Here is a 15,247-nt window from a genome sequence, read left to right as displayed (position 1 = left end):
TCTTGACATGTCCTGCATGTAATGGCAGTTTTGTCCACTACTTAAACTATAAAACTGCATGAGGCTTCTGCTGCCCTTGGCAACTTGGTCCATCCAAGCAGAGCCACCCATTTCAACTGCATCAGTGCCCTCAGGGTGATGCCAGCTCCCTGCTTCACCATTCACTCTGCAACCAGTGGTTTGGCACAGGCAGACGCGATGTGAACTGCATCTACTCACTGGACAGAATGGAGCAGATCATGTTCAGGGGTCACTAGAACACCTGAACATATCACAACTGAGTCATGATCAGGAGTACCCCTAAACATCTTTAGTGTTCGCAGAACAGACAAACAAACATTCATTTTGGCTTCTTTTGGTGTTACTAGACAAAAATACCAAACACAAACAATCCAAATAAACCAGGCTCGGGAAGGAACCACAACTAAGATGAACAGCAGATTATAGCAGAGCAAGCTGTACGGATCAGGCGGATCAGTGGCAGAAGGGTAACCACTGTGCCAAGTGACCGGTTTGACTTTGGGTCAAATCCTAAGGGCATTATTCCTGTGCCCCCCAGGTTTTTACTCTTTAACCCCTATACAGGGAACGGGTCTTCTCCGCAGAGGGACAACCAAACCGCTACCTACTGGGATGGGCCTGGTACACTTGGCAGCTGACCTGCAAGGAAACAGACACTAGTGTAAGGCAGCAGCAATCCGGGCAAACAATATAAAACATTGTTCAGACAAGACCAGGATACAAGATAACGGACAGAGCCACATACCCAGGAACCCATGCAAATCAGGATACACAGAGCATGGCGAACATAGACGACATAGATACATTGCCTGGAACCCATGCCTGGTGGACAGAGACAGATCCGGACATACAGACGACATATAAACATAGCCTGGAACTGATGCATGGCGCACACAGACAGATCCGGACATACAAAGACATAGTAACATAAAGCATACTGAGACATCGCACCATAAAAACGTGGTAAATAGCCTGGAGCCCATGCCGAATGTGGAGCGTGGCGTTCCCAGACAGACTTATTCTATGTGAGGATGGAATAAGCACCTATGAGGTGGACATGCACATTATTACACAGATTAAACACCAGGGGTACCAATATAATTAAGTAAAGAGATGATCTTACAAATGGAGCATTTTTGTAATAGAAAGTGAATTACAAAAGCAATTCGTTTTTCTACAGCCTAATTCAAGGCAAATTGCAAGTAGTTACGATAATGATTATATCAGAAGAGCTGACAAGTCCACTTTTAAGGAGGTTAATATAATACAGGCCTGATCAAAAGTTTAAGACCACTTGAAAAATGGCAAAAAATCATATTTTACATTGTTGGATCTTAACAAGGTTCCAAGTGGAGCTTCAACGTGCAACAAGAAGAAATGGGAGTGAGACAAAACATTTTTTGAGCATTCAGTTCATTGAAAATAACGATTCAACTGAAACAGGCTGTTTTTCAGCTGATCAAAATTTTAGGACCACATGCCTTTAAAAGGCCAAATCTGTGCAAAGATTTGGATTCATTGTCATGTTCTGTCAGGTAGTCACATGTTGTGATGGCAAAGGCAAAAGAACTCTCCCTTTTCGAACGTGGCAGGGTCTCTCACAGCGCGCCATCGGTGCTGAGGTGGGATGCAGTAAGACAGTCATTTGGAATTTCTTAAATGATCTTGGGGGTTATGGAACAAAAAAGTCAAGTGGAAGACCCAAAAAAATTCATCAGCACTGAGCCGGAGGATCCAATTGGCTGTCCTTTAAGACACTGGACAATCTTTGACCCAAATTAAGGCCCTTACTGGTGCTGACTGCAGCCCCATAGCCATCAGACGGCATCTGAGACTGAAGGGCTTCAAAAACAAAAAACGTCTTCAAAGACCTTGTCTCCTTGAACGCCACAGAACTGCTCGTTTGGACAAGAGAGCACCAAACATGGGACATTCAAAAGGTGGAAGAAAGTTTTATTCTCCGATGAGAAAAAAATTAACCTTGATGATTTCCAACGTTACTGGCATGACAAGCAGATCCCACCTGAGATGTTTTCTACGCGCCACAGTGGAGGGGGCTCCATAATGGTCTGGGGTTCCTTTTTCCTTCAGTGGAACAATGGAGCTTCAGGAAGTGAAGGGGCGTCAAACTGCCACTGGCTATGTCCAGATGTTGCAGAGAGCATTCCTCATGACTGAGGGCCCTCGTCTGTGTGGTAACGACTGGGTTTTTCAACAGGACAACGCTACAGTACACAATGCCCGCAGGACAAGGGACTTCTTCCAGGAGAATAACATCACTCTTTTGGCCCATCCTGCTTGTTCCCCTGACCTAAGTCCAATTGAGAACCTTTGGGGATGGATGGCAAGGGAAGTTTACAAAAATGGACAACAGTTCCAGACAGTAGATGGCCTTCGTGCGGCCGTCTTCACCACTGGGAGAAATGTTCCCACTCACCTCATGGAAACGCTTGCATCAAGCATGCCGAAACGAATTTTGGAAGTGATAAACAATAACGGCGGAGCTACTCATTACTCATGCCTTCACATCCTTTCTTTAAAAGTGAAGGAGTAGGAATACTTTATGTCGGTTTTCAAGAATTCAAAAATAATAATAATGAATAAATATTAATTGGCATTTCTTACATCACATGATTGGTATTTTACTGTACCTTAAAATATTTAGTGTACCACAATGACTGTGTTGATCACTACAACACTTACTCTGAGGGTACGTGTAATTCTATAGTGATGCACTGTATCTTTAAGAACAATGATATATACTGGCTTTGCGAATTTCTGATATTATTTGACCTAATATGCCAGTGTAGGACTGTAGATGAAATACAGGGGCAGCCTTTCCTGTGCTGCATATACGTTTGAATCCCCCTTAAGGCACTTTTAGTGTCTATTTAACAATTGACATCAACTTAAATATCTTATTCTGCAGCACTTATTTGTATAGCTCTCCAGCCACTCACCCCTGTTGTGAGCGCCGCTCCCTCTAAGTCCAGGCGCAGCTTCCATCAGCGCAGCCTCTCTGCTGCCGACTCTGGGGGTCCATTCGAGCGTCCGTAGTTTGGGTCCGCAGTCGTTCCGCGGTTTGCGGGTCCATTCACTTTCGATGGGGCTGGAGCGGATGCGGATCCCCGTTTCCTGGATCCGCATCCGCTTTTTCGGGATCCGCATCTGTTTTTCGGGATCAGTTTTTTTCGGGATCCGCAGTTCCGTTCCTGAGGGAAATGGAACATGTCCTGTTCTTGTCCGCAATTGTGGACCGGAGGAGGCATTTTCTACTTTAGTGTCTGTAATGTGCGGTCCCCAGGTTGCGGATCACGCGTTGCAGTTGTCTGTGTTTTGCGGATCCGCAGAGCACTTGCGGCCGTGTGAGTGGACCCTAAGTGTGAGCGTAGCTCCTATCGGCGCAGGCTCCCGACATCAGTTTAAGTCCGTGCGCACCTGAATGTAGCGCAGCGCATGCGCACTGGAATCACTCTGGGCCCCTTGGCCTAAGTGTCTGCGCAATTCCGTTTCCGCAGCGCGGACTTGATGACCTATGTAGGAGGCGACAGGCATCAAAGTTTGACCCACCCTGTGGGTGTGTGCTAACTAAGGCAATAGGTCAAATCAGTTAGTTGCTGCCAATCTTACTGGACGAAGGTCCTGTCAATCATTAAACAGTGCATTTAACCCTCCAAACTTGTGGTGACACCCATTGCTGCCCATTTCCCCTGATGAAGCCAGAATACTGGTGAAACATGTCGGGGGCAGTTGTAGTTTGCAGTTTTAGATTCAGTCTTCCACTCCATTGTGATCCAACTGTGTTCAGTCCGGCTGGACCACATCCCAATAGAGAGAACAATCAAGCTATTCAGTTCCAACACAAGCTTCTGGTGTGTACTATAGCTTGTAGGGCTATCTGTGGTCTGGCGTCAAGCTGACCTCATGTGCATAAGGGAGTCATTAGCATCCCTCTGTCAGTGGGTTGATGTCGCCCGTTCCCCACTGCTTTACACTGCCATACTGACAACAATATTCAGTTGGCAACAGCCCTGCACTAAGTAACACGGCACTGTCCTGTATTACAAGTAAGAAGTCTTCTACTCCATTGTGATCCAATATTCAGTTCAAACACAAACTTTTGGTGTGTACTATAGCTTGTAGGGCTATCTGTGGTCTGGCATTAAGCTGGCCTCTAATGTATAAGGGGGTCATTAGCATCCCTCTGACAGTGGGTTGATGTCGCCTGTTCCCCACTGCTTTACACTGCCATACTGACAACAACATTCAGTTGGCAACAGCCCTGCACTAAGTAATACGGCATTGCCCTGCATCACAAGTAATAGGGTGGGAGGTAATGCACTCCTCCACGCCCCGTCATTGCCGTTCAACATCTCAATTCTCTAGTGGAGTGCTGACTCTTTTTTTAATATAGTATTTTTGGGTTTGTAAAATAGTTAATAAATGATAGGTAAATAAAATGAGCACTCACTTAGTAATTCAGATTTTAATATATATAATAATAAAAGTGAAGTATTAAATTTCACCTGGGTCAAGATAGGTCATATTGCCTTCCTAGGCATTTGTAAAATTATTTGTTAATAAACCTTACCGAGGTTAGGTCCTAATCATTATTATACTCATTACTGAGTTCATGTTTGGAAGTTGGATTTCTGTTTTGGGGGGGTTTAGTTTTTTTTTCAGTTTATTCGCTGTTTTCATTAAATTGAATGCTCAAAAAATGTTTTGTCTCACTCCCATTCCTTCTTGTTGCATGTTGAAGCTCTGCTTGGACCCTTGTTAAGATCCAGCCATGCTAAATAGGATTTTTTGCCATTTTTCAAGTGGTCTTAAACTTTTGATCAGGACTGTATATACAGTGTACCGTGTGTTGGTACAAGGGGAGGGAATGGGACATACTTCAACTATATATCCAATTTCCGTTGTGCTTCAGCCTGCCACAAGGGGGCAGAGTAGATGTTAGAACATTTCTCCCTTCTAGCAGGATATCAGATGAGCACAGAACATCTTTAGTAATGACCACAGAAGGAGAAGGTAAATGATCTCATGTAAATAATTTGTGGTGAGACGAGACTTGCAAATTATTTTATTTAAGTTCCTCTGGCCAGCCACAGTACATATGCTGAATCTCTGTCATACGTGACATCTGTAATTAAATACAGGTTTGGTTTACTAATTATCACTAAATGTCCATTTTTACACAATCTGCTCCAGGTTTATTACAAGTTCAAACTGTTCTTTCATATTTTAGCAGGTCAGTTTCCCCGGCTGACGCTTCGTTTTCAGCTGAAAAGAAACCGAGGGATGTACATCATCCAGTCCTATGTGCCATCCATCTTACTTGTGGCCATGTCATGGGTTTCATTTTGGATCAGTCAGTCTGCCGTCCCTGCTAGAGTATCACTGGGTAAAATTCATTTTCTAAGGAATTGGAATCCATTTTTATCAATTATAGAGTGAAAGCAAATATTTTCTATATGTTTTCTATATTTTTATTTATTTATTATATTTTATAATTTTGTATCTGCAACCATGTTATATTGAGAGGCTCTCAGCCACGATTTGGATTCAAATAGGCTATTTGTGATTTTTTATTTTAAACTATATAAAGCTCATGGAGCTGTGAAATAAAATAATGTTACCATCAGTAGGACATTTTTGGGGCTTCATGCCTGTGGAAATTCCATGTTCATAAAAGCATACTGCATTGCATTAGGATGGGGTGACATGGCGACTCGGGCTACGACAAGCATTCAGCGACCCAAGATGGCTATGTAGCAGTGCAGCCTCAAAACATAAATGAATGGGGTCACAGAGTGACTCGCAATAGTCAGTCTCAGAATCGCCCAAAAATCCAACACTGTCCTGCCCGAAAGTTGCCATGTAGCACCAACATTATGGGTCAGCAGTACCAGCTTCCAGAGCATAATACATCAGAAATAGGGCATGATTTGGAATTGACTGTGTTCCTCATGGATTCATACAGGGTTGTGAGAAAGAAAAATGTCTGCTTCATGAAAATTGGAGGCACATTTTAGTAAGGCCCAATAGCAGGCTATGGGCAGCATATCTCAGATCTCCAAACAATATTTCACTAGTTTCAGCTATGTTGCAAATGGTAGGGAAGAAAAGAAAAGCAATTTGTCCATACCAGTCATGCTCAACCTGCGGCCCTCCAGCTGTTGCAAAACTACAACTCCCAGGATGCCTGAACAGCATATACTGTGAACTAACAAAAAAATTCAGCTCAGTGACCAATGTGTAGCAAAAAAGAATACTGTAATAGAAGAAGGTTAAAGGGATTGTCTCACTTCAGCAAATGGCATTCATCACTTACTAATGTATTGTGATTGTCCATATTGCTTTCTTTGCTGGCTGGATTCATTTTTCCATCACATTATACAATGCTCGTTTCCATGGTTACGACCACCCTGCAATCCAGCAGTAGTGGTCATGCTTGCACATTATAGGAAAAAGCTCTGGCCTATTTGTTGGCTGGGACTGTGGGAGCGTACATAGGCTAGTGCTTTTTTCTATAGTATGCAAGCACGATCACCGCTAATGGATAGCAGAGTGTCCGTAACCATGAAAACGAGCAGTGTACAATATAATGGAAAAATGAATCTAGCCAGCAAAGGAAACAATATGGGTAAAAACAATACATTAGTAAGTGGCTTGTATTAATTTCCTCTACATAATAAATTATATTTGCTGAAAATACACAACCCCTTTAATGCACCATCATAAAATCCTGCTTCAAGGGAACCTGTCATATGGAATTCATGTATTGTATTAAACCACCACCAACTCATTATATTGCTTTTTAAAGAGGACCTGTCACCTCTCCTGACATTCCTGTTTTAATAGCTTAATGCATTCCCAGTGTAATAACAATTCTGGAGCATCTATTCTTACGGCTCTATGTTGTGCCATTCCTTTATTATTTCTGTTGGAAATTATGAATGATCTGCTAGCAGTCTGCAGTAAGGGTACAGAGGGGTGGTAACCAGTTGGGGGGGGGGGGGGGTCCCTGCACAGACTCACTCTATCCAATCAGTGCTGCCATTTTCAGACTGTGCAGGTACAACCCCCCCAACTTGTTACCACCCCTCTGTACCCTTACTGCAGACTGCTAGCAGATCATTCATAATGTCCAATATAAATAATAAAGGAATGGAACAACATAGAGCCATAAGAATAGATGCTCCATAATTGTTATTACATGGGGAATGCATGAAGCTATTAAAACAGACAGGTCAGGAGAGGTGAAAGGTCCTCTTTAACTAGTATGTAGAAAATATGATAAATGATATTGTAAAATAAACAAGTTCAATTTAGCCTGTGACTTAAAGGGGTTGTCCCACAAAAAATATTCTACAGTCTTCAAACCAGCACCTGGGTCTGAATTATTTTGTAATTGCATGTAATAAAAAATATAGCATAGCCACTGAGTTATTCAATAAAATGTATCTGTATATCGCCACTGCAGTTTTTTTTATTTTCTTATTTTCTTATTTCTTTTGTCCTGCTCACTGAGATGGCCGCACATGCTCAGTTTCATCCTTCAGCTGCCTCCTGAGCTGTGATAGGGAGAGCATGGACACGCCTCCTTAGCTGTGATAGGGAGAGCATGGGCACACACCCTCAGCTGTGATAGGGAGAGCATGGACACACCCCTTGAGCTGTCAGCTTGATATAGATCTAGCAGAGCAATGAATGCAGAGATCTCTGGATCCATGTGAGGTACAGGGCTGGTTCTAGCTTTGTTAGAAAGAGGTTGTCATGTCCTATATGATATCTGATATTATTCTGGGAACTTCTGCTTTCAGAAACTGAACTGCTGTTGTAATCATGCCCATTGTGGTGCCCTGCCAAGCAGGGTCCGACATCATTGCATTATCTTCTGAAATCTAAATCCTGTACTCTTTCTTCCTACTACCTGTGCTCAGTGACTAAAGCCTGTATTAAACCTCATTTACACGTCCATGTCAGTGCTCAAATCTGTGAGAAGGTGGTCCGTGATGCATCCGTGAAGCTGTCCGTGAAGGATCCGTGTTGGGTCCATGTGCTCGCATCTGTCTGCCAGCCCTGTGCTGTGGTGAAATCTCACGCCGTTCAGCATTGGGCGCGAGATTTCACCAGAGCACAGGGCTGGCAGACAGATGCGAGCGCTGCCTGGCCCTGTCAATCAGGACTTGGAGGGAGGCGACAAAGGTGGGAGAACGGAGCCTCTAGGAGCAGGAACAACGCCCCCCTCCTGCTCCTAGAGGCTAATTAGCATATTATAAAGGTTAGATTTCTGGTGTAACGGGGGCATGGATAAAAGTAGGTATAGGCTAGTTAGTTTTAGCTGACATTAGCACATTGCTAATGTCAGTTAGCTTAATAGGGTTAAATCTGGTGACAGAATCCCTTTAACAACATCAGACCCTGCTTGGCATGTCAGTCATGCCACCACTAGTGTGACTACAGTCCAATGCCACTATTTCCCAAAGCAAACTTTCTCAGATGACTAGTCAAGCGAATCTGCATAATTAACATGCTTCTTTTTAATATCAGATTTTCTACATACTGACTTGCCTAGAATACTGTTAGCAATATAATGAGTTCCTTTTAATATGCGATTTTATTGTGACAGATATTCACTTTAGCGGGGTTTTCCTGATGACCTCTCCTCAGGATTAGTATTGATCAACTCTTAGATTCACTTACTCACTATGTACGTCTTAGCTCGTACTGTATACCCTGAACATGTACACAGAATAGCTACACATGTGCACCAGTTTATAATTTATGGAATGGTTGAATAGAAATTTGTGTCAAGGATATTGACTTTTCAATCATTGTGAAGTAAGGCTACATGCACACGACCGTGCAGTTTTTTGCGGTCCGCAAACCGCAGATCCGCAAAAAAACGGAAGCCGCCCATGTGCAAATTGCGGAACGGGCGGCCCATTGTAGACATGCCTATTCTTGTCCGCAAAACGGACAAGAATAGGACATGCTATATTTTTTTTGCGGGGCCGCGGAACGGAGCAACGGATGCAGACAGAACACGGGGTGCTGTCCGTATCTTTTGCGGCCCCATTGAAGTGAATGGGTCCGCATCCGAGCCGCAAAAACGGCAGCTCAGATGCGGACCAAAACAACGGTCATGTGCATGAGGCCTAAGTGTCAGAGAACAGATCCTCCAATATTTACAGGTTTTATGATATGGCATTTCTTTCTTCCAAGGAAATGGAATGGGATAATATAAAGAATAAAATAATTTAGTTCTTTTTTTCCCTAGGAATAACTACTGTGCTTACTATGACAACTCTTATGGTCAGTGCAAGTTCTTCGTTGCCCAGAGCATCTGCTGTAAAAGCTCTGGATGTCTACTTCTTGATATGCTATGTCTTCGTGTTTGCGGCACTGGTAGAATATGCATTTGCCCACTTTAATGCAGATTACTTGAAGAAGCAGAAGAAGACAGTGGAGCACAAGAGGAAAGGCAAGGTGAGACATTTTGAACAAATCAGCACAAATCAGTAAAATGCGTAGCAGGAAAATAAAACCCAACAGGCCCTGGATATGATTCAGTCAGAAAATGGGTCCATGAACAAAAAAGACCAACAATAATAAAGGTTCGGAGAGATAAGGGGGTGCACAAAAAGGGAGAAGAAGATACTGTCTTTGATCTGGCAAATGTCATACTGTCAGGAGTGCATCTCCAATGAGGCCAGGTTAGGCGACTGCCTCAGGCGGTGAAATCTGGAGTCAAGTGGGGGAGGTGGCGCTTCCATTGTGGAAGTGCTTATCTCTCTATAGTCAACTGTATCGCAATATGCCCCCCTCTAGCCAGTAGGTATAGATTCCAGTACAGGTAGATGTTGAAGTCTTTCTGCTGGAGACAGATTAGATGGACTGGATGACATGCTCTGAACAGCTCGTTCTAGTGATAACTTATAGGATTCAGATTTGGTGAATTGAGCAATAAAGACCTAATGTCCTGTTTCTGGAAACAATCCGTGAAACAGGACATTTTGTCCCTTGTAACATGGTCCATTGTCCTCCTGAAAGTAACCTTCTGCCACAGGTTAAGCTGTTGCCATGAAGGCATAAACTTGGTTATCCACACCTTAGGCTTAGTAATCCCTACTTTTCAAACGTCCAACGTGCCAAGCAAATATTCCCCACACCATTAGGCTAGTTTCACACCAGGGTTTCCTGCAGGACTAGCCTTACTCCACCTGCACCAGCCTGAACTCATGACACATAAAAGGATGGGTTCATCGACTCCTGCTGCTTGCACCAAATGTGGACCCTCTCATCAGCATGGTGCAACAGAAATCTGGATTTATCTGACCGGACAATGTTTTTTCACTGCTCAGTCTTCCGATTTTGCCCACAAGAGACTTGCCTTTCTTTTTCTCAGTGGCACTCGAGCTGGTCGCCTGTTGTTGTAGCCCAGGTGCACCAAGCAATGGCGAGTTGTGTGTCTGGATACATTGGTTGGAGCACCAATGTTGCATTCGGCTACAATTATCTTGACTGTGCCTCATCTGTTCATCTGAACAACTCTTGACATCCTTCTTTGATCCCTTATATTTACAGGATCCCCTTTTACTGTGTTTTTCCTCGATCACACCTTCTTGGTGTACTCTTGACATTGCATAAAAAATACCGCACAAGATTGGCACGGATGACCATGCCTCATTCGATGTTGCTCATATTGTTCAATTTTCCCATTTTAATGTGTATTCCCACTGAAACATATGCACAGAAACATAAGGTGATGAACAGGAAACATATAAAATGCTTAATTAATGCAATTACTGTAGTAAAAATCTACAAGGCAAAAAAGAAACCCTTCAGGGTACGGCCACACAGTCAGGTTTCTCCATGCAGTTTTGGAAGCCAAAACCAGTAGTGGATCAGAAATGGAAAGAAAGTATAAAGGACAGATATGACTTCTCCTCTTTTTTTTATTCACTCTTGGTTTTGGCTTCGAAACCTGACCACGTGGTCGTACCCTTATAGTTCTACAGCTATTTCGTGTGAGATGTGGGGTAGTGTACACTTTCTATTTTTTTTTTTTTACTGAATATCTTATCCTCAGAATAGGTCATTAGTATCTGATTAGTGGGGGTCCGACACCCGGGTCCCCCGCTGATCTGAGAAGGCACCAGTGCTCCTGTGAGTACTGCTGCCTTCTAGTAGCTTACCAAGCACAGTACCATACATTGTATAGCGGCTGTGCTTGGTATTGCACACATGGCGTCACTCGACCTAGGGAAAACCGAGAGAAGTCCATGGCACTCACAGTAGTGCCTTCTCAAACAGCTGATCAGCGGGCGTCCCTGGTGTCGGACCGCCACCCATCAGATACTTATGAGCTATCCAAGAGCATAGGTCATCAGTAAGATAATCTCGGAAAAACCCTTTAATCCACCTAATGCCAGAATATTACATTTAATAAGTGGCATTAGCTCTCTGAATGATGCAGCAGGTGGTGTGTTTCATTCCACAAAATAAGCCCTTGTCATTGTGGTTGTATACTATTAGCTACATTACTCTTACATTTAAGTGGCTAGATTCTTATTTTCAGAGGGACTTAAAGGGGTTTGCCAGGCTTTTAATATTGAGAACCTATCCACGGGATAGGTCATCAATATCAGATCGGTGGTGGCCCTACACCAGGCAAGCCCAATATTGATGACCAATCCTGAGGATAGTTATCAATATTAAAAGTCTGGAAAATCCCTTTAAATGAATACATACTTACCTGCTATGTCTCAGATCCTGTGTAGTAGACTAACTGCACCTGGTGCCAATTTGTATGCTGAAGATCTGCAACAACCGCATAAAAAACACACAAATCTGCACTATTTATGGCTGTTTGGGTGCATTTTTTGTGAGCATTTTATGTGATTTTTGTTGTGGTTTAAGTTAATTACCTATGCTCTCGATAGCTCATCAGTATCTGATGGGTGGAGGTCCGACACCCGGGACCCCCGCTGATCAGCTGTTTGAGAAGGCACTGCTGTGAGCGCCGAGGCCTTCTCTCTGTTTTTACCGATGCTGATTTGTATGCTGAAAATCTGCAACAACCGCAAAATAGGCATATAAATCTGCACTATTTATGGTGGTTTTGGTGCATTTTTTTGTGAGGATTTTATGTTGTGGTTTATGTGAATAACCTCATTTAAGTTAGGGTGGGTTCACACTAGTGTTAGGGATTCCATAAGATGGAATCGAATAACGGGATCCATAAGACGGAAGGATGGATCCGTTCTTCTGCCCATAGACTTGTATTATGACGGAATGCAGAACGGAAGCCTTTAAAAAGGCATTCTGTTTGCTTTCCATCCTAATAGAATTCTATGCGCAGAAGAACGGATCCGTCTGGTTCCCGTTATGCAAGACGGAAAACAAAGTCCTGTCGACAGGACTTTGTTTTCCGTCTTGCATAACGTTACCCAGACTGATTCGTTATGCTTTCCCATAGACTTCTATTAGGACGGAAAGCCTTTTAAAGGCTTCCATTTTGCATTCTGTCTGGGCATTCCGTTATTTTCCGTTATAACCATGTTATAACGGAAAGCCATAACGGAATCCCAAACGCTAGTGTGAACCCACCCTTAATGAGGAACACAATATGGTTCAGAATCGCACAAGCAACTGACTTGCTGCGGATTTTAAAAATCAATTTCCGCGCATAAAGAATATGCAAAGTGTATATGAGGTTTGGCAAATCTCCTTCACTTTGCTGGTACTGTACTACGCTGCGGGTTTTCAGCACAAAAATCTGCCCAGAAAAACTGCACGTAATCCTCAACGGGTGCAGTTACCCTTAAGGAACTGCTACATGTGAAATCTGCAGCAGATTTTCTCCAGAATCATGTCAAAATCTGTGACTGGACAAAATCACTGCCACAACATTTGCGCAGATATCACCCTCTACATTTTAAAGGTTAAAATCCACTGCAGAAATCCGCTGCATGAACTGCAGGTTCCATGGTAGAAAATTTCTACATTGTGTGGATGAGATTTTTTTTGTATGCAGACCGTTTAAGACAAAAATGGAACAAGTTCTCCAGCTGCCTATGGCAGGAGAGTACAGGCCCCCATACACATTCACAAACAATCGTTCGTCCGTCAGCTGTCTCTCCCTCCTGGTTCCCTTGTACACATGCATATTTGGCTCGGCATGAATTCTATAAGCGCTCATGCACACGGCTGTTGTTTGGGTCCGCATAATTCACTCCAATGGGGCCGCAAAAGATGCGGACAGCACGTCCTATTCTTGTCCGCGCTTTGCGGACAAGAATAGGCATTTATATTGACGTCCGCCCGTTCCGCAAATTGCGGAAGGCACACGGGCGGCTTCCGTTTTTTGCAGAATACTCTTTGTCTGAGGCCTCAGGCACACGACCGTAGCAGGTCCGTGCCGGTATTGCGGCCCGCAAACAGTGTGTCCAGAATATACAGGCACTGGCCGCGTGCAAAGCGTATCACTGATGCGGACCCATTGATTTGGTACAGTGTGGAATGGAGGCATGGACCGGAAGCACTACAGAAAAGTAGTACATGCACTACTTTTTTGCGGTGTGGACAGTCAGATGCGGATTGCAGACCCCATTCCCGGGCACGGCTGGCACGAGGCCTTAGAGTGTAGGCCAAACCCACTGCTCTCAGCGAGTTAGAACCACATTATAATAATGTGCATGGGTAACTACACTCATTACACTCAATCCATGAAGTTCAGCTCACTATACCATGAATAATTATGAGACGCTCGAACGCCATCCAATTGAGTGTATAGACATTTAAAGGCAGAATGCTTATTTTTTTAAATGGAACAATTACAGGGGTTATCCCATGACTAATGTAAAAAATTAATCCTATATTAATTAATCCTATATTATATTAATCCGTATAATCATATAGTACATGACAATCTCTTTCTAACAAAGCTAGAACCAGCCCTATACCTCACATGGATCCAGAGATCTCCACATTTATTGCTCTCCTAGATTTATATCAAGCTGGCAGCTCAGAGGGAGTGTCTTTTCTGCTGCAGCTCAGGAGGCGTGTCCATGCTCTCCCTATCACAACTCAGGAGGTGTGTCCATGCTCTCCCTATCACAGCTCAGGAGGTGTGTCTATGCTCTCCCTATCACAGCTCAGGAGGCAGTTGAAGGATGAAACTGAGCATGTGCGGCCTTCTCAATGAGCAGGACAAAGAAATAAGAAAAAAAAAAAAAAACAGCAGGTGGCGATATGCACATACATTTTATTGAATAATCAGTGGCTATGCTAAATTTTTTTATTACATGCAATTACAAAAGTATTCGGATCCAGGAGCTAGTTTGAAAACTGTAGAATATTTTTTGCATAATTTGCATATGTATCAAATCGTTTTTTTGACACAATAAAAGCACACAGAGCTATGGGGACTGGGTATTGCGGATGTGCTAGCGGCCATCTAGTAACCCATGTCCTCAGCTCTATACACAAAATCCCGGTGACAGGTTCCCTTTAAGCCCTCTTCCTCAAAAGCACCCTAGATAAATGCCTCTACTGCCTCCCCAGCCCCTGTTGAATGCTCTGCCTATAACATATCAACAAAATAGAGAAAACATTTTAGTGCCTGTATCTCATTATAATGTTCCTCTTATTTTTCTAAAATAACTACAGTGATAGTGTTATCCTGTGTTTCAGGTGACCCTTCAAGATGGTAAAGACGCCATTGTCCTATTCTCATTTTCAATATTGGGAGTAAATGGTAAGCACATACATAGAGAGGCAATGACTCCAAGCAACACAAGTGACCTCAAGGAAGGCAGAAGACAGCGTGAAGAACACAGACCTGAAAACAAAGGCAGGTTGAGAATATTCCTGAAACCCATAGATGCTGATACGATTGATGTATATTGTAGGGCGATTTTCCCGGCCACCTTTGCAGCGGTGAATATTATTTACTGGGCAGGTTATACACATTAAAGGCAGAGTTTCAGAGAAACTCATGAAAATCAATACGACACCTACTACTCCTGATAGTTTAAGATTACAGATCACAGAACTGGAGCCTCCCATGCTTGCGGTCTATTCTAGTCCTTCATACTTGTAGCCATTCTGTAATGTTGTAAGCAGTAACGTCATACAGCTATATATGTGTTTAACCAGGATGTATTTGTAGAAAAGCAGCATGCAGTCTTAAGTACTTTGATCATGTATTCCT

General features: G+C 43.2%; 1 protein-coding gene across 1 annotated transcript in view; it reads left to right on the top strand.

Moving 5' to 3' along the window:
* Positions 1-15,009, top strand: part of GABRD (gamma-aminobutyric acid type A receptor subunit delta) — a 59,687-nt gene extending 44,678 nt beyond the window's left edge. The window contains exons 7-9 of the mRNA XM_044277549.1: positions 5,273-5,428; positions 9,311-9,519; positions 14,728-15,009. Coding sequence (XP_044133484.1) covers positions 5,273-5,428; positions 9,311-9,519; positions 14,728-15,009 — 647 coding nt within the window. The remainder of the gene's footprint in view (positions 1-5,272; positions 5,429-9,310; positions 9,520-14,727) is intronic.
* Positions 15,010-15,247: the final 238 nt, after the last annotated feature.

This window comes from Bufo gargarizans, chromosome 2 (assembly GCF_014858855.1).
Source record: "Bufo gargarizans isolate SCDJY-AF-19 chromosome 2, ASM1485885v1, whole genome shotgun sequence".
NCBI classification, from domain to species: Eukaryota; Metazoa; Chordata; class Amphibia; order Anura; family Bufonidae; genus Bufo; species Bufo gargarizans.
This window is presented reverse-complemented; position numbering and strand designations above follow the sequence as displayed.